The sequence below is a fragment of the Tinamus guttatus genome, unplaced genomic scaffold (genome assembly GCF_059628265.1).
Source record: "Tinamus guttatus ecotype Peru unplaced genomic scaffold, ASM5962826v1 Tinamus_guttatus_pri_ptg000741l, whole genome shotgun sequence".
NCBI classification, from domain to species: Eukaryota; Metazoa; Chordata; class Aves; order Tinamiformes; family Tinamidae; genus Tinamus; species Tinamus guttatus.
Window position 1 is genome coordinate 217,222 of NW_028289275.1, and position 27,005 is coordinate 244,226.

The window sequence follows — 27,005 nt, forward strand, 5'->3', positions numbered from 1 at the left end:
AAGTTGAGTACTCTTCATTTAAAGCAGGGGTGGATGAATGTCGTTCCTTATTCTGCAAGCTCTTAATCATGCATTATTTAAAACAGTAACATCATCTTTTTTCAAAAATATCCACTTGGGTTTTTTTTTTTTTTTTTTTTTTTTTTAATTTCAGTGCGTGGCTCTGAGTTCATCCGTAAAAACTGAGATCAGGATGTTGCCTGGAGATTTATCTCTGAATGCCTCTCCCAGCCCCAGGAACATGCAAAATGCCAACGAAGCTAACGAAAAAAGCTGTGCCTCCATCTATCTGTGCAGGCTCACCAAGGCACAGGCACGGGGAAGGGAGCTCTTGTCAAACCCAAATTAGCAGCAGCAGAGGCAAGAACTGCAAGATGCCGAAAGCCCAGCAGCTCCCAAATATTCAGTAGCAGGAGTTGTGAGTGTTTTTTCCTGTCCATCCTCTCTCCTTCTGGTGTCCCAGGAAGGCCCCAGTGGTCAATGCTATGATGCCATCCCTGGGAAGCAGCTGGGTGGCACTAACTGACATGACCCTGCTGCATTAATTTAGCACAAGTGTGACAGGCTTGTCTGTTGCTAATTAACACAGCCACAGCTTTCAGCAGCTGAAAGGGAAGATTATTATTCCACTGAGAACCAAGGGGTTTATTCTCATGGAGAAGAGCAGCAAAGATGTTGCAGGGACACGCGGGTGGCACCACCTCTGTTTTAGAAATGCATCCCCTGCCATCTCCATCCAGAGGACGCAGGGTACAGAACTAGCCTAACATCCTGCCTGGGTTCTTCTCATCCAGCTTCCCATCTTCTTCCCATCCACCCTGGAAAGGTGGTTTGACTCCCCAGTGCCTCAATCCCTCACTGTCAGGTCAAGACAGTAATTCCCTCCCACCAGAAACCCTCTGATGAAACGAATTCTCCTCGATGGAAAGCATTGCTTCATCAAAATAAGAGTTCCTTGGTACTCCTTCCAAAAACATTTTTCCCAGCAACAGCTGGACTTCTTGCTTAGTGCAACCACTAACAGGTTGGATTGGCCATGGTCAGGGCAAACAGCCGGGATCTGGAGTCTCCTATCCAGCCTGCTTGATTCAGACTAAGAATTGCAATTTAATTCTCTTCCTTCCTACAGACGGGAGCCCACCCCACCAGACTAACACCTACATGAGCTTCTCCTGGCCTGCTGGGGGAGATGCCTTAGCTCACTTTCACACAACACCACACTCTCCACAAATGCTGCAAAGAGAATAAAACTCACCCAGCCCTAATCACTGCACCTCTCTCTTCTGCAGCACTGGAGACCCTGGGGATAACAAGGTGGAGGAAGACACGATGGGAACCTGAAGCTACCCCTATCAAAGCAAAACGTGGAGTCCTGCAGAGCTCAACAGGAGCCAGCGTTGCCTCTAAAACACGGCTCCTTGCTGCATGGAGTGATCACACATGGATCTGTTGGGAGGTCTAGCGCTCAAGAGTATTTAATCTCTGTCAAGAGTAATTGACAGCTATCTTTCCTAACAAGCCGCATTTCCAGAGGTGAAGAGCAGCTTCTTAAATGGAGAGTTCAGATAGGAAATTCAGATTACAAGCACCCTTGGAGCACAGGGAATGCTGATGAAGGAAGAGCTCCATGTTGCTTTGGTCCACGAGCGTGGTGTGAAACACCAGGCACATTTGCACAGTGCTGGTGCTTGCTGCCCATGAGCCATCGTGATCCTGGGCAATGACTCTCCCCACAAACCCCTTAAAAGACATTATTGCTACTACCAAGGAAGCATAACACATGGGAAACGATTAGGTTTGCTCTCCTGAATACTATATTATCCCCAACTATTGTCTTATGATAACCCTGCTTTCAGCTCAGCTGCTCAGTCTCCCCTCCAGCCCACAGACCACAAGACTCAGCCCCGTTACGAGTAGCTCTCATGTGAAATCAAAGCACGCATCAAGGCAGTTAAATATATCAGGATTCAGCCCGGATCATCCCTCTGCAGAGCCTGTGAGAGGCAATCTACCCCATGCAGGAGGCTTTGCTTGTAGGATATGCTAAACGGCTGTTCCTACTGCGACTTCAAAGCGATGATGACATATTGAAGTGAGCTTTAAACGACCTTGCTCAGGAGACAATAGCGGTTTAGCTGCAGAGGCATGGAGCTTAGCACGGGGCAACCCACCTCGCCTCGGCGCCCTGGAAATCCCTCTTCACTTAATTCTCCAAGATTTCTCATTGTTTTTCATTAGCTCAGCCCCAGGATGGGAGCCCATGAAAAAAAATATCAGACATTTCACAAAAGAAATATCCATTTCCCTCCTCCCACTGCTTCCCTGAGCCTGCTATATTTGAAATTGGGGAAATTACTGAAAAGAAACTCTTGGGTAAAATATTTTTGCTCAGAATGACGAGTAAGATAATTTTACAGTGTTGTTCAAAACTATATGAGCACTGTACGTCAGCCCCAATTTTTATATATAATGCTTCAAAATAAAGATACTTTATTTCAAAACTGACTGCAAAATAATTACAATATCTGGATATAATTGGTCAAATATATGCCCATCTTCAGGGCCATTCATTATCTGTTTTATACATAGATCTACATACCAGCTGCATGCAGAGATGGCTCATTCATTTCCATATTTTTTTCTCTTGAACAAGAAGTCCTTATTTATGTGAATTACAGGTCCCTATTTACATCTCATTTCTGAGCTCTGTGCATCTTGTCTTCTTTTTTTGTAAAAAGAAGACAAGAAAGGAAGACAAGATGCATATTTGTCTTCCTTAGAAATCATCAGTGTTTCTCTTCATTTCTAGTTTTTCAGTTCCTCCTTGCTCTTGCCTAGTTTCAGAGATAAAATATCAGGCAAAAAGTAAAGTACAAAACGCTCCGTAGCCAAGTTGTTGTAAGCATGGTGGTCAAAAGGGTCCAAACATCTGTGTCCGCACAGAGAGTAAAATCCTTATCAGCTCAACTGATCTAATTAGAAGAAAAAATAAAAAAGATGTTGGGTGTGTGGTATGCTGTTTAGCATCACAGCTTTCTTGCAGCAATATTAATCGGGTAGGAGAGACACTCCACCTGAAAACCTTGTTTATTGAGTATCAGTGTATACAAAGCAAATCCTTAACACAGGCATTTGTCATATTAAAAAAAAATAAAGAATTTATGTTTATTTTGTAAATCTATTTAGCAGCATTTGCCTGTGTTAGTTAGATACTTCCCACTCTCAACATATATAAAGTTGAGTTTTGGTGAGCAGCTAACAGCCACGAATATTTTGTTCACCCATCCCAGATCTCTTCCTTTTTCCTCAGGAAAATCCTCCAAATCCTCAAGAACACCACCTTTTTTTGTTTGTTGTTGCTGCTGTTGATTGAAGTTTCCAGAACATGACAGCACATTTTAAATCATGACCCAGGGGTGGCAGAAGTTGCACTCTAAGCACACAAGACTCTCCAGATCTGATGCTTTGTAAAAGGAGGCTACAAAACCCATCAGATGTCATCAAGTCTCACATCCAAAATGATTTTTTTTTTAATCAAAGTTTCCAACACCAGCATATTATTGAGAAATATTGGATGCAGCTTCAGCTCGGATCCAGTCCAACCCTGAGGCATCTGCATCTCCCATTGGGACAGGACAGACTTAGCTACTTACTCAAAGTCAAGCATTGGATCAATACCTGGTGCCCCAAGTGTTTTCTCAAGCCTGAGACAAGTCGCTCATAAGTCTTCAGCTCAGCCACCATTAAAACCTTGGACAATGAACTGTGAAATCTTACTACACGCTTCTTTCCCAGAAGAAAGAAATAAAACAACCTGTATTCCCAGCTCAAATATATGAGTTTTAGATCCTAGCAGACCTAAAAAACTCAAAGAATATCTATGGCATGTTAACTCTTTGTGCACTCATCAAAAGCATATCTGGCTGAGAAGTCACTATAGTCTGCTCCTTTGTATGGACAAACTGCCTTCATAATAACATTTTATGGAAATTGTTCTCTGGTTCTCTTTGCCTGTGGTGTTCTCTCAATACCATGAACATGGACCATCCCCATCTCCTTGGGTGATCTCATTACCATTCTCCTACATGAGAACCTACATGAGACCAATTATTCAAGGAGATGTATGAAAAAAAAAAAAAAAAAAGGAACCGACCTGTAACTTGATCAACTTACTTGACTTCTCTCTTTTGTAATTGTAATAAATATTGCTCCTATTTTTTAAAGATCAGAGAATCCTCTCCATGCATAGGCATACCAGCACATCTGCTTTTACACATATTCAGCTCACGGTAGCTTGGTGTGACCTTCTAGAAATAACTCCATAGGCATAACAGCGCAGGATGCAACCTCTCCAAAAGTTGTAATATATCAGCTCTAAATCAGTGCAGAATTAATACGACCACCCATCTTTCCCTTTAAAGTCGATTCTTGTCATGGTGAATCAGAAAGTTTATGTCTGCCCACTAAGAGACCACGCACACCTAACCCTGGATATAGCACTCTTCTACCTAACCTGGACTTGGGATCCATTTTTGCCATATGACTACAAAAAATCAGAAATAATCAATGACCAAGGCCTGGCACTTTAATAATAATAATAAATGCAATGCACTGAGATGGGTGCTTTCATTCTGAAGGATTGTGTGCAATGTGTTGTGTCTGCCTTGTCCTACACATCTGTGCTGAGTAACACATCCACTATACGCACCATCATTATTAATAGGGTATATAAGAAAAAACTTTAAAAAATAAAGTTCCAGCATTACATCCTGAGACCTTTCAGTCCAGCTGAACCCCAGATCTCAGGACTCCATGCTTTCCAGCTGGGAGATAAAAGCTGTCCACATCACACGCAGGGATGGAGAAATGCCCCCTTGGTGGTTCACATGAGGAGGGCTAAGCCCAGCTCTGGGGCACCTTTTGCCACAATGCAGAGCCACTACAGCTGTGACCACGACTCTGGGAGAGATGGGTCCTTCTGCAGGATGACCTGAAGTCCTTTAGCACACAGTCTGCAGAGCACGTAGTTACAGGAATGTCCTGATTCTCTGCCCTCATCTTTTATTTCAGACACGTTTTTTTGGGCTGCAGGCAATGGGCTCCCACATTTTATTGGTTTCTGCACCTCCTCATGTCAGTAGGTCTTACTAGCACACCTACAAGCTTTTGCAAGCACTTTCCTCCCCCAGCCCCTGTTCACTTTGGCAGGACCTCAGACCCGCTCCGAGCTCCTGATTTCAAACCTGCAGGCCTACAACGAGAGTCTTCAGCCTCGAGTCCCCAGCATAACAGCTCAGCCACACTCAGGCAAACTGCAGGTTTCAGAAGCTCAAGGCAAGCAGCATGAGGCCACACAATGGCCTTTCCTTGTAATTAATACCTGTAATGTAAGTTAATCCTGGCTGCCAATAGCAGCTGCTGGGTAAATAAGTCTGTGGCACTATCACTGTCAAAAGGCCATGGTCATATGATGCCGTGCGTGTGAACTCAGGGGACAGAAGAGCATTCAAGCACGAGCGCTTAAAATGTAACCCACTCTCCTTGAGAAATGCACAGCATTCAACGGGGAAAAGACAGGAGCTGTATTATTCAAATAAGTGCAGTCGCTCAGCTGTCTGCAATCATTAAGTCTTCCTGCCATCCTCATTAAGCCTGTCGGGTTCGTGAAAAGCACTCCATACCTTTTTCTTTCTTTTCTTTTCTTTTCTTTTCTTTTCTTTTCTTTTCTTTTCTTTTCTTTTCTTTTCTTTTCTTTTTTCTTTTCTTTTCTTTTCTTTTCTTTTCTTTTCTTTTCTTTTCTTTTCTTTTCTTTTCTTTTCTTTCCTTTCCTTTCCTTTCCTTTTCTTTCCTTTTTTTTTTTTTTTCTCTCCTCAGTGGAGTTTTTCAATTGTATGCCAGCTCTTTCTGGGGAACATATTCCTTTCTGCAATTTTTATAACACTTTTATTTTCTTCCTTAAATTAACCTCTTCAAAGCTCACAGCTGTATGGGCATCCCCTAGTTCCCCTATGCTCTTCACCAAGAAGGAAGCTGAGTCTCTGCATGACTTGGGCAGGTTTTGGTCCAAACATCAATGAACCCTTTCAAATACAAAGTCTTAACAGAGCTTAAACAAGCAAAAAAAACTTAAAAAATTTAAATCAGTGTATTTTTCTCGAACCTACCTCCCACACATACCACAGAAAACGTGCTTGTTCCAGCAGTGATCTGAGTTCAAGGTAGGAAGATAAATGCTCAGGTAAAGATGCTGGAGCTCTCTGGGAGAAGATCAAAAGCTAAAGATGTTGTAGGTGAAGGAACACAGAAAATGAAGTTTTTTGGATACCTCTAAAAAATGTATCAGGCTGTGAGGGAAATGAAACATGAAAGCAAAGCCCAAGCTAAAGTCTGTAACATAGGTGCCCGAATAGTTCACAGAGAAGAACTGAAAAAAAAAGGGAAACAATAACTCAAGAACATGACCAAAAAGAAGACCAGAGTGGCCCTGAACGCTGCTAATCAGGACACAGCCTTAGGAAGGAGCAAGGCACAGAGCTACCAGCACATAAGTTCGCCAAACCACATCATTATGCATTTGTCTAGTGGCCTGGAAAATATGAGCACTCTCAGAGTAAACACCTCCATTTAATCCATTTGAAAGCAAGAAACAAATTTAGGGCAAACACTTTGCATGTACGAAGGAAATCATCTCACCATCTCATTTCAGACCTTTATGGAGTCAGAGGCAGCCAAAGTGAGTTCAGACAAGTCTACATTTCTGGTTGACAGTTCACCTCAGCAGCCAGGCAGGGTTTATCTTTCATTAATTATGATTCAAGGGGAACGGCAACCTGAGAGTGCTGAGCGAACCCTCTCCTCTTACACCTGGAAGGCATCCAACCCTTCACCCTTGTCTCTGGCCTTAGCCCAGCTACCCATGCTGCCCTGGAAGGGCTGCAAAACCATGGCACTTCAAAGCAGGATTTTCAGCCCAATCAGGGACATGTGAACACACACATTTCTGACTAATATCTAGTTGTATCTCTTCTTTCAAACTCTGAAGGCAAGGGACAATCTTATCTGTGTGTGTCCTGAACATACAACACCAAGCCTATTGTCAGCAGTTGGTATATTATATTCAGCCACTTCTGGAGAAGAGCAAATGCTTGCGACTAGGATCACAGCTGACAAAATATAAAGTTGTTCATTGGAGCTATGCTGATTTTTACCAGCTGAAGGCTTAGCCCACACATTTTTTTCCTATCATGAGACAGGTGTTGAACAGGATGGAGGAAACCACTTGCGTTCATTTGAATCAGCTCTCCAGGAAGAAACAATAACAAATTCAAAGAAATAGTTGTGCTCTTTAAAGCTCTATTGAGATTGAGGAGTTGGCTTCCTTCTCAAGAGACCTCCCATCAACTGCAAGTTGTTTTGACTCATTCACCACCTCCTCCTGACCCCTCCCGCCCCTCTAGGATCTTTTAACTCTTCCAATTTGGAGGCTGAATGGGTAAAAGAGCAATAAAGCACCCAGCTCCAGCATCCATGGGGTGGGGTTTTGGCAGAGGATCTCCAGACATTATCTCATTCCCCTACAGCAACCACGTGGGAGAGTTCTGCGCCTATAAAGCGCTTCAACAAACATTGCTTGTCAATGGATATTATCAGTGCATGCTAGCTCATGCAGTATCCTTTAATACTTGCATGTTCAACATATAATAACTGTCTTGGGAGGTCTCATCTTATTAGTAGGGAGGGAATCTTAACAATCCATTGATAAAAAGCGTCATGGCATATAGTTTCAGTGTTAACTTTAAACAGAATCCTAATAAAAGTAACAATTCTTTGCCTTTCTACAGCATCTATCAGTGCTCAAAGCATTGTACTGCAGTTGGCATTAATCTGTGTTTCCCAAAATATAAAGGCCTGATGTGTTCATGTTGAAGCACTCGGATGAAAAATTTATTACTATTTCTGAGAAAGATATGATACTATGAAAAGCCCCCTTTTTCCCACCAAAGTTGCTTTTCCTCATATTTGTGGCTAACGATGGGAACACTTTTCTTTCCATGTCTGTAATTCAACTTCTAGAAAGGAGTGGTGCCTTGGTGAGGTCATGAGGAAAATACAACTCAGTTTCCTCATTTACAGTTGGCATTACAGTATGCCAACATATCACCTGAGATTGGTTTGCTGGCTCAGCTTTCACATCTTGATCCTCTTCCCACTCTTGTGACATGCCCCATACTTTGGCACATGGTCTAGACACCCATATCAATTTGGGAGTACATGTCTGGTTTGCAAGTTGTCCTGGCTTCATTTCAACATCATTAGCTTAAAACCACTCTGAAAAATCAGCAGCGGTTCTATATGGCTATCATACACATTCAGTGAACTGGTGTAGAGTTATAGAGAGGAGGTTGGCTTTGTTTATGAAAATTTCCTGTGGATCACTACCAGAGCCTGGAAATACTTCACATCATGCATGGGATTGCAACCATGCTGTCTTTTCTAAAAACACACAATATGATACTGGCAATATGTGGCAGTGGAACTAATTTCATTTATTCTAATTTAAAGTAGTCATCTTGGCTCATTCTGTACTGAACAAGCATGAGAAGCATCTTCACATGTTCACCTGAAGATGTCAGGTCTAATGTCAAAAGAACTTGCACTCTCAAGGCATGTATCCTGTATCTCTACACTGCCCATAGTGAAAATTTAAATTAAACTTACACTAAATGACTAATTTTGATGTGGCTGAGGTCATCTGAAGGCAACCTTGCAGAGTCTGACAAGAAAAAGTCAAGGTTTTGGGGGAAATCCTTACTTTTGGGCACATCCATGGGGTTCAGGCTGCCGATGAGATCCCTGACGTACAGCCCATCTCCATCCTCCTTGCTCAGCCAGTTGTTGCATGGGAAGTAGAAGCGGAGATGAGGTCTGTTCATGTCCGTCACTATCACGCGATCAAGGAACCAGCCTGCGTTCAGCCCGGTGTTGTCATGCTCGATCCTAGAGGAGGAACAAGCTGCGTGTGAGGGCCTGGGTTCGTGGTTTTGATTAAGGCTGGCCACTAGCGCAATAATTTAGCATGGTATTTTATTTAGAAGTATAGCCTAACTGGCCAGCATGGCTATCCAAAGCGTTTCACAGAACTCATGCACCTCCACAGGGTATTTTGTGCAAGAATAACCTTCCATATGCGTTTGGGGGCAGATGCCCCATGTATTTATGTGACAGTGCCTGCAAAGGGATGCAAGCAAATATGCACACCCATGCATGCTCATCCAACATTTGTATTTTTCCACCTTATATTACCTGTCTAAAACATCTGCAAGCCTCCCCTCCCATCCCGTATCCTTTGTACTCCCTTCTCTGCTTATCCTATTTCATCTGCCTCTCTCCATTTCCCCAACTTTCTCCGTATCACTTATTAATTTTTATTTTATACAGGTCAATCATGAGGTGATTAAACATAACGATTGCCATTTATATCACCCTAATTCAGCAAAAGGCAACGGCCAACCCCATTTCCCTCTACAGGGCATAAAAACACTCCTAACTGCTTTTCTGTGTGACTGCATATGACAGAAATACAATTCCTGTCGGGGAAGGCGGATGGTTATAAGCAATACCGTAGGTGATTTCACGCTTCGGTTCAAACCTCAGACAGTAAACAAGCTTTTACCACCCCTTAACTTCACCTTGATATGAACGTGCTCGCAAATAATGAGCAAAGCAGGACCATGCTGAAACCTCCACCGCCTGCCACCGATCAGCACCTTGCTGAGCACTGCCGTAGAAATGCTGTGCACATACCTTATTTTCTTTATTTGTCCGACATTGTTGGTTTTCACTCGGAACACGTCAGTTTTGCTCCTCTCGAAGGCAGTGCTGCTCCTGCAACACACATGCACCAAGAGTGGGCTGAGAAAAGGGCAACCTCACCAGCAGGTATACACCGTGGCTTGCCGGAGCGTGAGCATTTGAGGACAAAGAGCTGCCAATTCTAGCACTGGGCAACCCTATTTTCCAAAGTCCTCCTCCTCATGATGGGCCTTGGGTGGCTTTAAGTAGTGGCGCTTAATGAGGGAACAGACCTCTTCCCTTTTCCCACTCCAAAGAGCCTTGGGAGAAGCTGAGCTCCAGACCTGTGGGGAGATGCAATGCTGGCCCAAGTAGATGCAAACCTTGGATCACATTCCACATCTCCGCCAAGAATAAAGCAATGACTTTCGGGATCCTCAGCTAAGTCAGCAGGCGAGGTAAGAGCTTCAGGAGCACGTTAGGCTTTGCCCTTAGCAGAGGGAAGTTGGAGTGAGGTTTCCTCTCCTTGCAAAGCAGAGCAGCCCAGGGGTTGGGGCAAGAGGCTCGCAGCACTGCGGATGCACCCCAAGCTCAGCCAGAGATAAAAGCAGGCAGCACAGGCTCCGCTCTTCCAACTTGTTTCCAAACAGCAACCAAAACTGCCTTTGCAGCTTCCTCCTGTGTTTTCTCTCTGATTCAAAGCAAAATGCCTTCAGGACAGGAACCAGTATAATCTTTTTGGTAAAGCAAAATAAAGGGCGTTGTTGCAGGTAATTAATGCAGCAAAAAGCAGACAGCGTATTCAAGTGGACAAGAAACTACAGCAGCATTAAGCGGGACTAATTACCCAAAAGTTTTCCAAGCTATGGCTGGTTTAGGGCATTCATACACTGGGCTGGGGTGCGGAGCCCGATATCCGCAGCTGCTCCGGGCATGGGAATGGGGCTCGGAGGGGCAAGGGGGAAATGTTATGCAGCACCGAGCAGATGGCCATGATCGCTATCTCGATGCATCTGCAGATCCTCTGCAACGTGCTCTACAGGATCCTGCTTGGGCAAGGGGGATGGACCAGATGATCTCTAGAGGTCCCTTCCAACCTCATCCCTCCTGTGCATCTAGGAAGAGCTTGGGAAAGGTTTGGAAAATGCGACTGCCGCCCTGGGAACCATCACTGTTGAAACGTGAGAAGAATAAAACCATCATCTATATGTCTTGCTTCCCTCAAGCTGGATATGTAGCATCAAGGAGAAAAAAAAAGAACACTTTAAGGAGGAAAAAAATAAAAGAGCAAAGCCTTATTGCGCTGGTAGCGCCAAGTAAATGGGAATAGGGAGAAGGATAAACTATCCCATGATGAACAGGGATACTGAAGTTTATCAAAAACAAAAAAAAAGGTAGAGAGATAGAGAAAAGAGAGAAGGAGAAATCACAGCTGGTTTAAGTCAGGGCATAGTCCTAGCTAAGGCTGCTATAAGAAATTCACGGTCTGATTAGTTTAAGGACCTTGTTACACCAAGCAACATAGCACACCAGATCACAGAGCTCCAGTGACAGAAAAAGAGCAGAGAAAAACCTGCTTTGGAACATACAGCACTAAATTTCTGAAGTTTGAGCTTGGCTGGGTTCAGATCCAGGCTGCAACACAACCAGACATAAGCAAACCTTAGCCTAAAGCTTCACCGTTTCTCCTGCAGCCCTGTTCTGTGACTGGTATATCAGGCCAGGCCAGGCCAATTTCCAAACTATGTTTTGATCAGGATTTTTATTTTATTGCATGCAACTGATTTTAACAGCAGTTGGGTAAAAAAACATGACAAACTAAAAAAAAAAAAAAAAAGATAGAGCAAGCTAAGGAAGAAACATCCAGCGTAACTGAGACTCAGGAACTTTGCAAAGGACAAAATATGAGATTCTTGGTTATATCTGGGACCTGAGATCTCTTTGGCTGAACAGCTCTCCAGTGTATGCATGTGGGCAGGATAAATCGCATTGCTGGGAAGGGCCATGTGCCTAGGAGTGAGTTCCTGTGCAACATTTATGGGTCTTTGCCCAGATCTCTGCAGCCAGAGCCAAGCAGAGCCAGCATCGCGAGCACGGCAGTGCTCAGAGAGACCTCCCTGCCGGCACCGCGGTGGGAAATGATATCGGTGAACAGTTGTGCTAGTAAATCACAATTTCTTTTTTTCCTAAGAGGGAGAGATTAAAAAGAGAGAGAATAAAAGTCTTGCTTAAAAATGGATTTTTGGGTATTTGGAGGAAAGAGGATGCAATCCCGGTCAGCTAACAAAACCCTTTCCAGTTCTGAGCACTTAGCTCGGGAGGAAAACTTGGGTACCGATAACAGCAGAGGCAGGCATAAAAATAATAACCCCAACCTATTCAGTAGCCTGAATTAACTTAGCTGGTGGATGAACTTCTGCTTTCTTGCTATTAGGCTGGTCATATGGCTGAGCCATGTCTGCTTTTGGTGCAGATCTCTACCAGCATCGCTCACCTCCTTCTTGGAGGAACGAGGGCCCCAGAGGGAGAAAATTCGACCTGCAAATACCTTGCCCAGCATCAACTTTCCATGGTATATTTTGGTGACATGGCTTGCATAAAGAAAATAAAATTGCACTTCACGATGGCAACCTTACACTGCATATCTTTCTGTTGCCTGTACTTCTGCTGTTACTTTCTGGAGAAACAATAGGTAAAGCGGATAGTGCCATCTATAACTTTGCCAAGGTTGTTCAGTGTTTCAAATTACATTTACTTGGCCAGGTCTGGGACAAAGTTTTTCTTCGCTAAAAATCGCTACCCCATTCCTGCTGGGAAATATATTGGAAATATGTATATTTTCCAATATATTGGAAAATGCTGCTGCTTTAAAAATATTAAACACACTGAGTCATTAAGAATACTGCAACCTTTTTCTGAAGAAGAGCTTCAATCTCCAGCAGTCATTTGGGAAGCCTTTTGTCGCCCCTGTAGTTCGTATAAAACTGTTTCATTTTAATTAGTAGCCTGGACAGCCTTTTCTATCCCAGTTTTTGAATAATTTCTAACTTTCCACGTTAGCTACTGAGCTTAAATAAACTTGCAGCCCTGTATTTATTTATTCTGGAGCTGTTAAACAACAAAATCGGATTTTCTGCAAACTAGTCGGGCTCTGCTGCAGCAGAGCTGCAGAGATTAACTTATGCTAACGACTGCTGCGCAGATCTCCGCAATTCCTCTCTATATTCTGACGTCGGGAACAAGAAAAGCTCCGTGTAACAACTCAAAATCAGGTGGAAGGGGCTGCCAATTAGGAGCATTCAGATATGAAATAAAAAGAAATGTTGCACGCTTCTCAAATTCAGTGGCAGCATCAGCAGCTAGCTGTCACTCACCAATTATTTTCCCTCTCTTTCTTACTGCAATTGCTGCTAAATCTCCTTTTTCCTCTTTCTCGCTCTCTTCTCTTTTTTTTTAAGGAAAAAAACCATGAATATTTATCGTGCTTGCCACAAGCAGGACGGCGTAAGCCTGACATTGAAAAGTGGATGTTTACACTAACAGCAGATAAGTAATTTTGCTATTAGACCCTGAACAGGGATGGGGGGAACAGTTCGCAAGTGAGTTTTATGATCTGTCCTACTCTACCTCAGCCCCACAGCAGGGAATCATGAGCAAGGAGGGAAAAAAATAATTAAAGAAAAAATGCTAGAGAGGATCAATGCTGCTGAGTACGTGTTGGGCCAGCGGGAAGCAGCTGGAGCCTGAGGAAAGGGTCCCAAGCAGCTGCCGAAGCTGCCAGCCAACAGAGCAGCAGGAGTCACAACGGAGCCCAGGGAAGAAAAAGCTGATTTTTTAAGAGCACTTTTATTCTCTGGCTGAGCTACTTGGCTAAGTCTGCCCCAAATAGACACCTCTTTCAGCACCAAATTGGGGTGCTGCAGAGTTCACGCTGGAGCGACGCAAAGGTGCCTGTTTTTCACAGCTACCTTATTGTTAGCAAATGTTTTTAAAAAAAAAGAAAGAAAAACACATGATATTTCATCCGCTTGCCATGTTGTCCCCCGCCACTGCACATGACAAAAGGAGATGAAATGTCATGTATTTCACCACCAGCACACAGTCACAAAAGACATGAAAAAGACCTATTCTAGCCAGAGGCTGAAATGGTAGTACCGTCTTTAGGCCATTCCTGGGATTTTATCTTTTCACCGGACACTGGGAAGCAGGAACACCTATAAAATGTCATGCACTTGCAGTCATGTCATCAGTGAACTCATGTAAACGTGAAGTCGGAAGATGCATGAGATTCCATCCTTTTGCCATATTCACAAACCTGCAGAGCAAATTTGGGGAGCAAACTGCCTGTTTCACTGCTTTGTGTTTAGAAGATGATAGCAGGCTGGAGACTGCAGAAATTCCTGCACTCGGAGCAGCTTTCCCTCACTGCTGTTTGCTAAAGCACTGCAACGTGCCAGACTTTTCTCCAAGAGGCAGAAATTTCGCTGATGTTCAGGAAACCTCCCCTGTGGAAAATTGCAGTTGTGATTCTAGCATTCACCTCCCATGGGACCAATTTTTAAGAGCCTTGAGTAGCAGGAGGTTGGCTTCCTATGTCGCTTGTCTTTGCTTGCAAGCACCTTGTCCATCTGCCCTCTGCGGTGAAGAGGACCATGCCCAAAACGCTAACCGGAGTCTCCATATCCTCTCAACGGATTTAAAATAAAATAAATAAAATAAAATAAAGGAGGAAGAAGCAGGTATTAATTGAAGCAACAGCAAAGCTGACTTAGATAACTGGTAACTCATGCAAGGTCACTGCTTACTAAGAAATGGTAAATGTGATAGTGGGGTTTCCTGACTTCCTCTCCAAAGGACACATGCCTTTTTCTAAGGAGATATTCGGATTATTTCCGTAGCCACGTGTGGAAAAGCTCTTTCCCAATTCACGGGCTCTGTACGGAAATGCTGACCACAGGAAAACTCCCTGGGAGCAGATACCTCCTCAATGGCTTTGCCAAGGCTACCAGGCAGGTGAACAGCAGCTCTGGGTCAGCAGCTCTTTCCCCAGCAGAGATGCTGTCATTGACCTGCTGTGGGGCCACGTCATCTTTTACTTCCTGGCCTCACTTTCCTTCTCCATAAAATCAATGGAAACAGCACTGGGCATTTCAAAAATGCTTTGGTATGTCTGTATAAAATTAACAGAATAAAGTGCTGTGATTAGATATAGGATACATAATCAGTGCGTTTTCACTGGTATTTCTAAGGATGCTGGGTTAACAAAACTCCTTTTGCTAGCTCAGAATTTCAAATATGGCAAACAGGGCTGAAATTTCATGTATTTTCTTTACCATTCCCATATCATTTTCTTTACAGATTCTCATGTTTGAGTTGCTTCACTGGGAAGAGAAGCTCTTTTGAGGGTAAAATTTAAAATAGTTGCGGGTACCTCTTGTCGGTGCTGTAGAAATGGAGAAAAGGGGACATTACCGGGTGATATTAGCAGCGGGTTAATATTTTTCAAAGCACATTTTCAAGAAAGCTGAAAGCCCCCAAAACCCAGAGACACAGAGCTGCTCCTAGACCCCACAGAGAAGGAATCTCCACTCTCTGCTAGCACAATCGTCTACCTAAGGAACTACAAGACCTCACAGAGCTGCTGATCTTCTCCGTCTGTGATTCTGTGATCTCCATTGGCTCTCCTGCTCTACCACTGCCTGACTTCTGCAGATTCCCATCCTGCACACCTTGGCCGGTGTTGCCTCCATGTATGTTTGAGACCACTTTTTAAAAGAACTGGTCTACATTTGCTAGTTTTGGTACCCAAGTGGAGGTTTTTGCTTGCACAGTTTGGTACTTCATTAAAAGACCTATCATTTCCCCAGGAGAACCTGCTTAACCCAACAAGTACCTTCTCACTCTGATGCTCACCTTTCTTGGAGGGAAAGAAGCTATTGAGACAATCAGAGGCTTCATTTTAGTTCATTAAACCATAAAATACGGGTTTCATTGAGTGGAACACAGTAGTAAGAGCTGAGAAGGCACATCCAGAGGATGCCGTTTGTATCACTGGAGGGAAGTGCAGAACAGGGCCTGTCCTCATGCAGAAAGTAGGATGACAACAGCCTAAATCATGCAGGTGGCTACCTTTTAACATTAGTTTAGACCCACTGAAATACTCCTTGGACGGATTCAAGGACACCTCTCTAATTGACTTAGCATTTTAGGCTTTGGTGGGGTTTTATGCAGCTGAATATTGCCCATTATACCCACTCCAACAGTGCTGAACCTTCTCAGCCCCTAAATCAAGAGCTCACAATTTAAGCTCTAACAAAGGCAAGTCTATCCCCACTCCCCGTAAGTGTGAACCTCATATGATCTGAATCTGAACATACATTTCCACCTGTGGAAGGGAATTCAGCTTTGCAAGGCGTCACGTAAGAGGTATGCAAGAGCAGGAATCCTGATTTCCCCAACCATTTGAAATACCTGTTAGATGCATTCCCTCCGCATCCATCAACACAGTATTATGTTTCCTCAAAATGCAATAAAAGGTTACTGAAAAACAGACCTCAAGTATAGAGATGTCATTGCAGATACTCACTTGCTGGTGAGATGAGTCTTGGGAGTAATCCCGAACTCTCCAAAGAGAGTAACGAAGACGTTGGCATCAGTTCCTGCTCCTCGGACATCCCCTGTCACCGTCACCACCTCATAAACTGTTGGAGGAGAAAGGAAACATGAGGACAAGAAGGGAAATCCTTCATCCTACACTTCATAGATCTAGATTGCCCCCCTACCTGAGCGAAAACACAGACCACACCGTGGAACTCTGCCCCACCATGGAAAAGATCCCATTTCCTGGGCAGATGCAATGACCACTAGAGGTCAGAACAGCTGGAAAAAATCACTGTGTTGAGCTAAAATGTCTGAAGATGCACAACAGAAGAGATCAGCACAGCCTTTACCAAAAATAAAACAATGCTTCTCTATGAACACGCCTCTCCCCTACCAAAATGCATGTGCATGTATTATATCTAACAGAAGAATTTATGTGAAGCATTAGAGTAAAGCTGCTGAGCCATTATTCATCTGCGCACATGTCAACACAATGCACTGGTCCCTGTTTCCTCTGATAATATATTTGTATAAAGCTTAGAAATCACTATAGCCAGAAAGTTTGCATTTCACTTGTTTTGCATTCTTCACCAAAGAATGAATGGTAAATCATGAGAAGAATATGGTAGGAAAACGCTTAAATTAGAGTCTTGAAGCTCAATCTATTTATCTTTCCAAGCACTAGATTGAGTGGTGACTTTATTACTGCACATCAATGTATTCTTGGGAGAAATTCGGGTAAAAAGAGTCTTTCTACTACAATGGAGGAAAGCATGACAAAATCCAATGACCAGAGGTTAAATATATTAAGAACTATGTTCAGACACATGCTTCTTAAGAATGATGATGAATTAAGTTGGAATAAGAGAAGTCTTGATAACATTAGTTTTCTGACGTGTCAACGTTGGCTAAGAATAGAAGGAATTGGGTGAAATTGTTGAACGCTGCCGATGGCAAATGAGGTATCCTGATGGCCCTTGGCTTTAGACCTCAGTGTGGTCATAACAGTATTTCAGGTTTAGAACTAGAAGTTGCAGCAACAGCTAAACTTTCAGCATTTCATCTTGCAAAACCCTACTGCTATGTGTGTGATTTCTCACATAAAAAGCACCCTTTATGGAAGCACAGCTCTATTAATATGTTGTGGCATTGTCCATTTTTTTTCTTAGTGCATATTCAAAAGAGGGGAAAAAAAAGTATCAGGTCTATCTGCTTTGAATATCAGAATTTTTGCCCACCAGCATTCTGTATTTCAAAATATCAGAGATGAAATCACACTACTATTTTAGCTGAAAGGCATGGAGACAGTATGTGGAGTGAAGCCCTGAATAGTCATGTAAAGCTGATCAAAAACAACAACTTATTTCCAGGGACTCTCTTGCACTGAGATAGAAAATAAATACTGTATTTTTTTTTTAATCTTAAGAATGTTAATGGGACAGAATATGGGCAGCATTATAATATGGGTAGTAAGACATAATCTGTGCTCAGTTAAATTTTATGAAATCCTTGGATGGGCATGTTTTACTTATGAGCTCGAAGAAAAAGGAAATTTCTTTGTAGCAGTGTAAAAAAAAAATCCACAGCAGGCACATGATTTATATATATATATATATCTATATACATATGAAGTATCTTTTCTTTTCACCTTCCTCCTGTTAACAATCATACATGGTAGCAGGGTATGTTTGACATAGGGCAAAGAGCCAGATGATACAGCTGCATTAGACACTAACAGCAGAATGACTTGCAATCCACCTTGCCCTTAGTGATTCACTATGGATTACTTCATGGTTTTGTGCCGCATCAACGCTATTTGGCATACAGCAAACTTAGGCCATAATTTAAGTCATAATCTTGCAATAAACCTAAAAACCAAAACCTTATAATTTTGCAAAATTTTTGCATAAATGAAGTCATAATTTGGGGCAATATTGATGCACTAATCTATAGCATCCCAAGGCCAAGCAAAATTTGGCCCGATTCCTGCTTTTGGGGTGGTAATGCCTACTTTGAGGGATGATGGAATAGAAAAGAGAATAAGTGTCTGAAACACCACTGTCGACAAGCCCCAATACTTCCCACCTTGCAAACCAAAGTCCTTCTCCAGTTCCTGCAATGGGAAACACAAACACATGTGAGGAAACACAAATTCATGAGGGGTGACCTGGGTCTGAGCCTGGAAGCTCAGCACTCTGCACCCAGCTCCATTTCCTTTCTTCAGATTTCTCTTATTTTTGATCAAACACTGATGCTGTGATCTGTGCCAGGAGTATCTCTGAAGCTTGAGGACCCAGTGGGTAGAAAAGGCCAGCGCTGTCATGGGCAGGCACCATCACAAGGAATAGAAGGAGGTGAGAATTTAGCCTTAGCCAGCCCATGCATTATTCTGCTTACTACTGAATAATTGGATATTCTGGGTTTGAGGGAACACATCCAACCCTACCAAATGCTTAGCACATACTTCTTGTGCTTTTCTGTTTGGGACAATAAAGTTAAATTAACTGAAAATCTTGAAATCGGATTTTTGTCGAAGTCACACTTCTTAACAAGGGTGGAATTCAGGCCATAAAGATCAGTTTTGCAGCCTTAGTGCCCCAGATGTGGTAGGGAAGATTCAGTATCAGAAATGACAGAAGTTAAGTACCTCAAATTTAATATCCATTTCACTGTGCAAGTGATTTCTTCCCTTCGCATCAAGCTCTTTAGTTTCTCCTTGGGTGTCCTCAGAGGATTTCCAATCTACATTTTGAGTCCCCATTTTCCAAATTGCTGTCCTCTCTGAATAGTTTGAATTACCTGCCAAGGATTCCCTTCTATCACTGGTATGAATACCTCTAGGGTCAGGAGCTGTTTTCTCTTGCTGGGGTTCACCTACAACTTGCCTCTGGTGCAAAAAAGCCAGCTTTTAAGATCCCTTCTTGACAGAAAACATGCACCTGAATTCTCCAGAATCTGCCAACTTGTTTTCAGCAGGGGCACTGTGTAAATAAATCTGCCCACCCATTTATCTATTCCCCTATCCTCCACCTGTGGTTTCACATGTAATAAATGCTTTTAACCAGGCAAAAGAAGAATAAAGAAGAACAAATCACCCAGTTTATTTTGTACAAAGGAAGGACAAACAAATACTGCAATACTTCTCTGCAGAGCAATAACTTTCAAAGGTTTTTAGCCACCCTCTGACATCAGTGCTCATAGCTCAGGGTATCACTTGGCTTCATTGCTTAGTCCAACATCTAAAGACAAGTCATAGCAAAGATTTTCACAACTGAATGAGGATTTGGTAAATTATGCCAGATTTAGCTAGGTCCTACTATTTAGAGTCTGGCTCAATGGGAACAGTCATTGAAGGAAAATAAAGAGAACATCGGTAGGACTTCTGTGGTTACCCTGGAAGTTTGAGTGTATCCACAAAACCTCCATCTCCTCTTCATAATTAATGGGACATCTCTATGAAATAGTATTGCTTTTAGCTGTCTGTCATTTGTAAGAGTTATAACAGGAAACCATTAAGCTCCTCAAAGAGATCTGAAGGTCTGTGTAGAAAGACACCTACATTTAGGTGCTTTTAATCAGGAAACTGAATATGACCCCTAAGGTCAATGTAAGTCTCTTTTGGGTGCCCAAAACTTGGCCAAGGAACACTAATCTGCAGTGTAACATATGGGAATGCTCAACTTCCAGGCTAGTCTCCAAATCTTGCTTTTCTCCCAGTGGACTAGGCAAAGTCAATATACAGACACTTTTAATACAGATGCCGATGCAGACTCGCTTGTTCCAAATATTATCTCAATCAAGTGGAATTCTGTTCATTTATCTCATCTGGTAGACACTGAATCCCAGCTGACTCTATTGTTCAGCTATTTGGCATTAAGACTTCAGAAACTAGTGAAAGCTTCAGCAAAACTGACTTGTTACGGATGGTAAACCTATTATTGCTTTTCAGGGGTATATACAAGCTCAGAAAAAGACAAAATAGGCAGTAGCACAGTAGCTTCCTTACTGAAAATAAGCATTCAAACATGGTCATTTCAAGAGCATGATATATACGGGGTGAAATCAATATCAAGTTACACTGCAGCACCATGGGTAGAACTTGCATCTGCTTCACTGTCTTGCAGAAAAAGTTGACAGCATTAAGCTGGCTATCCAACAGCCAGAGCAGAGAAACATTTGCTTCAAAATCGCTCCTGACAGTACTGTCATGCTGTGCAGACTGACAGGCAGAGACTGAAATGCACTAGCCAAGAGCACAGAAAACTTCCCATGCAAAACTTCCAAGCAGACAAGTGCTTTAGCTGATAAAGTCAGTTTTTTTCTGGCTCTGACAACATGCTTAGCACCAATTATGACAGGAAATTCAGTTCATCCCTTCAGGTCACGTACATAGACGGTGAGCATCAAGAACTGATCTGGAACGTATGACACTGCCAAGCTTTTACCTAAATAGAGATAAAACAGTGAAAGATAAAGGAATAATAATAATAATATAAGTTTCAGACAGAATTATTTCAAGCCTGTTTGGTCTCCTGATTCAGTCTCCTCATCACATGCTTTCTCCAAGAGATCTGCAAACTCCAACCTGTACTTCTCTGCTGCCTGTGCAAGGTGAGAAAAAACTAAGCCCTCTTGCAACACAAATGGTAGGATGTTGCTTTCCATCTTGAATATAAATCTCCTCAAAAATACAAAATACTTTGAGATTATGGCTATTGGATATCACCCCTAGAGATGCTTCTGTTTAGCATGAAGCATTTGCCTTGGTAGCTGGAATAGTTGTTTGCACTTTCTAGTTAGGAATTCACTCATTATTCCAAATATTCACTTAATGTTGTTTCATGCAAAGAACCAATTAGCTTGGTTCCTCTGAGAGAGGAAGCAAGTACTTCAGTACATGCTTGTCTCTGAGCACTTTGAGAGTGCCTTGACATTTCTGTAGCGCCCTTACAAATTTTTTATGGGTCTATGCTGACCATCAAAGGTTAGGGTTGCCTAGATAATGTACACACAGTTCTTAAAACATTAATCATGATAAGTATTTATCAAAGGGTTCATCATTTACCCTCTGTGAACACAGGCCTTTTAAATCAGCACTTGTTTGTTTTCAGCAGGCCACAATTTGGGCAATAATCTCTTGTTGTATTCAAAATGAGTCTAAATCTTGTTGCATTCACTCTGGGGCAAATTCCAACCAACTGCATTGACTTGAGCACAATGACTTTGGATTCACACTGGCACAACTGTGAACAGATTTGGGACGCACACCCTAAAAAGAACATTTGCTCATTCTTTATATTCTCTAGCAAAAGCGGCTTTTGAGTCTGGCATGGATGCCAAATTAATTATTCAAAGCAAAGGAGAAGAATTTTCTTTCTGTGAATCTTTGGACTAGCTGCACACTTTTCCATATTTTTTTCCTCATGTTCATAGATTATAAAAATAACTGCAGAATTAAGAATATCTTGCATTTTAAGAAATTTCCTAGACATAAATTAGGGAGGTTTCTTATGAACTTACTGCTCCTACACAGAGATAGCATCATCTTGCATTCTGAAACATCACGTATAACCTAATCTGAAGCCGAGTTTGCTCCCACCCGCTCCCACAGGCAGAATAGTTGCAGTCTGGAGCCTGTTGTGCTTCATCAGCTATTGCAAAAATCAGTGTTTCATTCTGATGCACTGTAGGAAGCCAAACTCAATTCATCTGGTGCTCCAGCTATTAGATAAAAGTGTTTTTGCCTTAGTACCGCCATCAAAAACACCTCAGTTCTTTGTTGGAACAACAAAGCAGAATTAGCCTAGCAATCGACATCTTTGCTATTCGCCTTGAAATTGCTCTGGAGGAAAACACCAGGTCCCAGGAGAGAAAGATGTTTGCAGAAAAAAAAAAACTGCTCCATTTCTTTCATTATTTTTTGTAGACAGTGAAGGGGATGCCAGGACCTGGGTTTCTCTATATAACAGCTCTGGACAATGGCATTAGACATTACTGCCCAAAGGAGAGTATGTAATGCAGGCTAGATAAAATATGGCATTGATTTTTATCTGCAACACTGAGCAAACAAAGTCTGTGCCAGAGCAATATGTCTGCAAAATGCAATTGGGAGCAATTACCTTGGTCTTGGAGCAAAGTAATACACCCAATTCACACAACGGCCCCACTTCCTCCTACTTGTCAAGGATCTGGCAGCAGAGTAGCTAAGACCAAGGAGAGAGGCTCTCCTTATGTCAGCTCTGATACCCAATATTCAGAAGACTGCAAGTAGCAGAAAAAACAATTTTGGCCAAAAAACATCATGCAGCCTCCAGCCAACCTGGACTCGGAGACACTACAAGAAGGGGATCCCTCACGTTCTCCAACAGGGTCAGAGAGACTATTTCCTCCCAGTTTGGTTCAGAGTTATATTTACAGACAAAAACATGTGGAAAAAATTCACTCTGAAACCAGAATGCAGCTGGAATTGGTGTTAGTGAAATGAGTTAACATCTGACAGAGTTAGGGACAGGCAGAGACTGGGTTGCCCAGTGCATGGTTACACCAGCCCACCTGCAGGTCTGCAGACAGTAGATCTGGGAGGGAAACACAACACCCTTTGCACCTCTCTACTGAGCTGCTTATTTTTTTTGCCCAGGAGACCCAATTTCCCGCCACTTTGGTGCTTTGCACAGGGAAGGACCTATGCCCATCAGAAGCTTGTTATAAATACAAGCAGCACATGTAACCTATGTTTAAACAGATGTTGCTAGACATCACCATAAATAAATCATAACAGCAAACAGCCTGACTTAGCCATTTATGAAAAACAGTCACTACTCAAACAGCACCTTAAAACATCTTTTTTTTAAAATGAAATGGATGTATATAAAGCACGACCTTCTTGCTTCTTCCTCCTTTAAAAACAGCTTCTGATTACAACTGCAGGCTCAGAGAGATCTGATGGATGGAGCCATCACACACCTGTATAAAGCAAAGTGACTGCACCAGACTGATACTGATAATTATGTTGGATTTGAATAGTGAAGTGTGCAAGACGTGGACAGTATCTATTAAGCACAGCAGATGACAGATGTTGAACCACCACCTCAGCATCTGTCCAATGAGCCCCACAACACCTGTGAATTATTATTATAATTACCATAGAGTATTTTTTAAAGTAAGCATTTCCTTGCAGGTGCTCGTGACATTGGCACTACTCAGCAATGTTTCCTCAGAGAGCTCTCTGAGCCACCCGCAAGGAAGGATGAACCACTGATGTGTCCTATCAGCACCGGTGCAAACTGATTGGAGCAGTGCAATGAACAGAAATGGAATTAAAGAAAACAAGGTTTTCCCCAATTCTTCCCCCACTCTGTTTTGTCCATTTGGGTTCAGTAAGATCCTATTTCCAGACTTTCTATGCATCTGGAAGCAATTCTGCCTTTTTCCACGCTGTTCGGACACTAGTCCGAGCACCCTGGGACAGGATGATAAACAGCTCCATGGGAAGCCAGGAAGACTTACATTTGGCAAAGCATAAATGAGAAAAGACCTAACAATCCTAAAAAAGAGTAATAAAAACAAACAAAAACAACTGCAAACCAGAAATTAGGACCCACAGAGAGAACTGCAGTACCTCTGAGCAAAAGTAGTGGCTCAGTTTTATTTTCCCGACCCAAGGAATGAAAAATTACCTAATCAAAGCTTGGACTCCCTAAAAATACAGTAATCAGAATTAGTTTCTTAAAAAGGGAAAAACAAACAAACAAACTACCACACACAACCAGATACAGAATTATTACAGTACGGTCTATTTCTAGCCCTGCATCCTTTAAAAGTCACCTTTGCCAGGGAAGACTCCTTGTCCTACAGCATGGATGCTACAGATAATTAAATCCAGGGGAATACTTCTAGAATAAAATATCTAAATCTCAACAGCCTCTTGGTGAAGTCTTATTCTGTTTCTCTTCAGGCTCTTTCAGATATTTTCTGGTGAAGGCCACAAAGCAGAGTAGCCACAGATAATTAAAGAATTGGCAATTCCATTCAGATTTACACATTTTGGGTGTGAGGAAGGCAACAATGCTTGGAGGAGGAAAAAAAAAACATACTAATAATAATAACCAGGCCCTTATTCACTTAGGTTTTCCAGGCCTCAGACAGCATATGAGCCACACAACGTGTTTGGCAACCCCATGCGTGCAGCTGTTCCTCACTGCTGCTGTTGATGCTGCCAGCTGGGCTAAGCCATCCCAGATGGCTCGGATGTGCATAAAGAGGACAGCTCCTGCATATGTTGAGCACTGCTGGGTCCTGCCCATGTTGATGATGAAGAGGCAAAGGAAAGAGTGTGCACAAGCCAGCTACGCTCCTGCCTCATGCACCTAGGAACCAGAGGAGATGGCTGCAACGGCCCAAACTTGCAGGCTGGAAAGTCTCAGCAAGTCTTTGCTCAGAAGCAATTTGTAATTGCACTCACCTGCGTGACCATGATGGTTTTCAAATAGCAAAAGCCATAGAAGATGGCTAGTTGTGGAGGACAGCAAGAGGGAGCCGCTGGGGTTGCTTGCAAAGCACCATCCACAGAGTTCCCTCTGCTAATTTGGGGCTCATTTCAACACAACATTTCCATGGAAGTTTAACTGATAGCCTTTAACAGGAATCTGAAAACTGGGTCAAAGATTTTTTTAGGTGCCTATGTAAAATGCTAATAAATGCTCCCATAACTTCCTCCACAATTTACTGGCACAGCTAGTTTAATATTGGCTAGTTTTGTCACAAAAGCTGATAGTGCCTGGACAGACTCATCCAACACACTCCACAAGCGTTCTAAACTTTTCAAAAATTATGTTTAACAGAGTCATTTGCATCTCAGTGTTTACCATACTCTGAAATAGCTCAAAAATGGGCAAGATGTCACCTTCCTTCAGTAGCAGGGATGTCCCACTTGATCACAAAACAAAATTGTCACCAGTGCAAAACACTTCATGGAACAAAGTGTTTTGATTCTATGATTCTACGATTCTCTAGTCCCTAGGGCCTGGGCTCTAAAGGGCTGCCCTTGGTAAACACCGAAGCAAAGAAGGCATTCAGTAAGTCTGCTTTTTCTGTGTTATTGGTAACCAGGGTGCCCATCCCATTCACCAGCGGACCTACGTTTTCCCTGATTTTCCTGTTGCTGTTAATATATTTGAAGAAGCTTTTCTTGTTATTTTTAACGTGTCTTGCCAGATTGCATTCCAAATGCGCCTTAGCTTTCCCTGTTGCATTCCTGCATTCCCTGACTATGTTCCTGTATTTCTCCCAGGGGACCTGTCCTTTTTTCCACATTCTGTATACTGCCTTCTTCTGCTCGAACATTGCCACAAGCTCCCTGCTCATCCACACAGGTCTCCTGCCCCCTCTGCCTGACTTCTTACCCACAGGGATGCACTGTTGCTGATGTGGAGGAAGTGCTACTTGAAAACGAACCAGCTCCCTTGGGCCCCGCTTCCTTCTAGAGCTCTAGCCCATGGGATTCTTCCGAGGAGGTCTCTGAAGAGGCTAAAGTTGGCTCTCCTGAAGGCCATGATTGCCAGGCTACTTACAGCCCTGCCTCCTCCTCATTGGATCCTGAACTCCACCAACTCATAGTCACTGCAGCCGAGGCTACCCCCCACCTTCACCTCTCCTACAAGTCCCTCTCTATTTGATAGCACGAGATCCAGTAGCCCACCTCTCCTTGCTGGCTCCTCCACGGTCTGTGTTAAAAAGTTATCATCAACGCACTGCAGGAACCTCCAGGACTGCTTGTGCCTGGCTGTGTTGTCCTCCCAGTTGATGTCGGGGTAGTTGCAGTCCCCCATGAGAACCAGGGCCTGTGACCGTGAGGCAATATCCAGCTGCCTATAGAAGGTCTCATCAACCTCCTCGTCCTGGTCAGGTGGCCTGTAGCAGACACCCACCACAGAGTCTCCCACATTAGCCTGCCCTCTAATCCTTACCCACAAGCTCCCAACTTGCTCATCATTCACCCCCAGGTTGAGCTCCATGCATTCCAGTTACTCTCTCACATAAAGAGCAACTCCACCACCTCGCCTTCCCAGCCTGTCCTTCCTAAAGAGCACACAGCCTTCCATGGGAGCACTCCAGTCGTGTGAGCTATCCCACCACGTCTCTGTGATTCCAATGAGATCACGATGCCAGGACTGGACACAAATCTCCAGTTCCTCCTGTTTATTCCCCATGCTTCACGCATTGGTGTAGAGGCAATTAAAGGAAGTAATCAAGCCTGCAGGTTCCCCAGGAAGCATAAAGGAGGACCCTCTATAATCATATCCTATCCTCACTTTCCCACTACCATTCTCCCGCTGGATGACATCTGGCCTTGGCTCTGTGGTACTGATTGCTCTGCCTGTCTGACAGTCCCCTTCCACCTTCTTGCCTAGTTTAAAGCCCTCCTAACCAGGTTGGCCAGCCTTTTGGCAGATGTGTGCCCCTCTTGCTCAGGTCGTTCCCATCATTACTCACTAGCTGGTGGTCATCAAACAGAGTCCTGTGGTCATAGAATCACAGAATCCCAGAATGGTTAAGGTTGGAAGGGACCTCTAGAGATCACCTAGTCCAAGCCCTGCTCCAGCAGGGACACCCAG

At 43.1% G+C, this 27,005-nt stretch overlaps 1 protein-coding gene across 1 annotated transcript in view; it reads right to left on the minus strand.

The window, feature by feature from the left end:
* The window catches only part of LOXHD1 (lipoxygenase homology PLAT domains 1), a 131,891-nt gene that overhangs the window by 100,869 nt on the left and 4,017 nt on the right, over positions 1 to 27,005 (minus strand). The window contains exons 2-4 of the mRNA XM_088537278.1: positions 16,379 to 16,493; positions 9,805 to 9,885; positions 8,813 to 8,997 (exon numbers count right to left, since the gene is read on the minus strand). Of these exons, the coding sequence (XP_088393404.1) occupies positions 8,813 to 8,997; positions 9,805 to 9,885; positions 16,379 to 16,493 (381 nt within the window). The remainder of the gene's footprint in view (positions 1 to 8,812; positions 8,998 to 9,804; positions 9,886 to 16,378; positions 16,494 to 27,005) is intronic.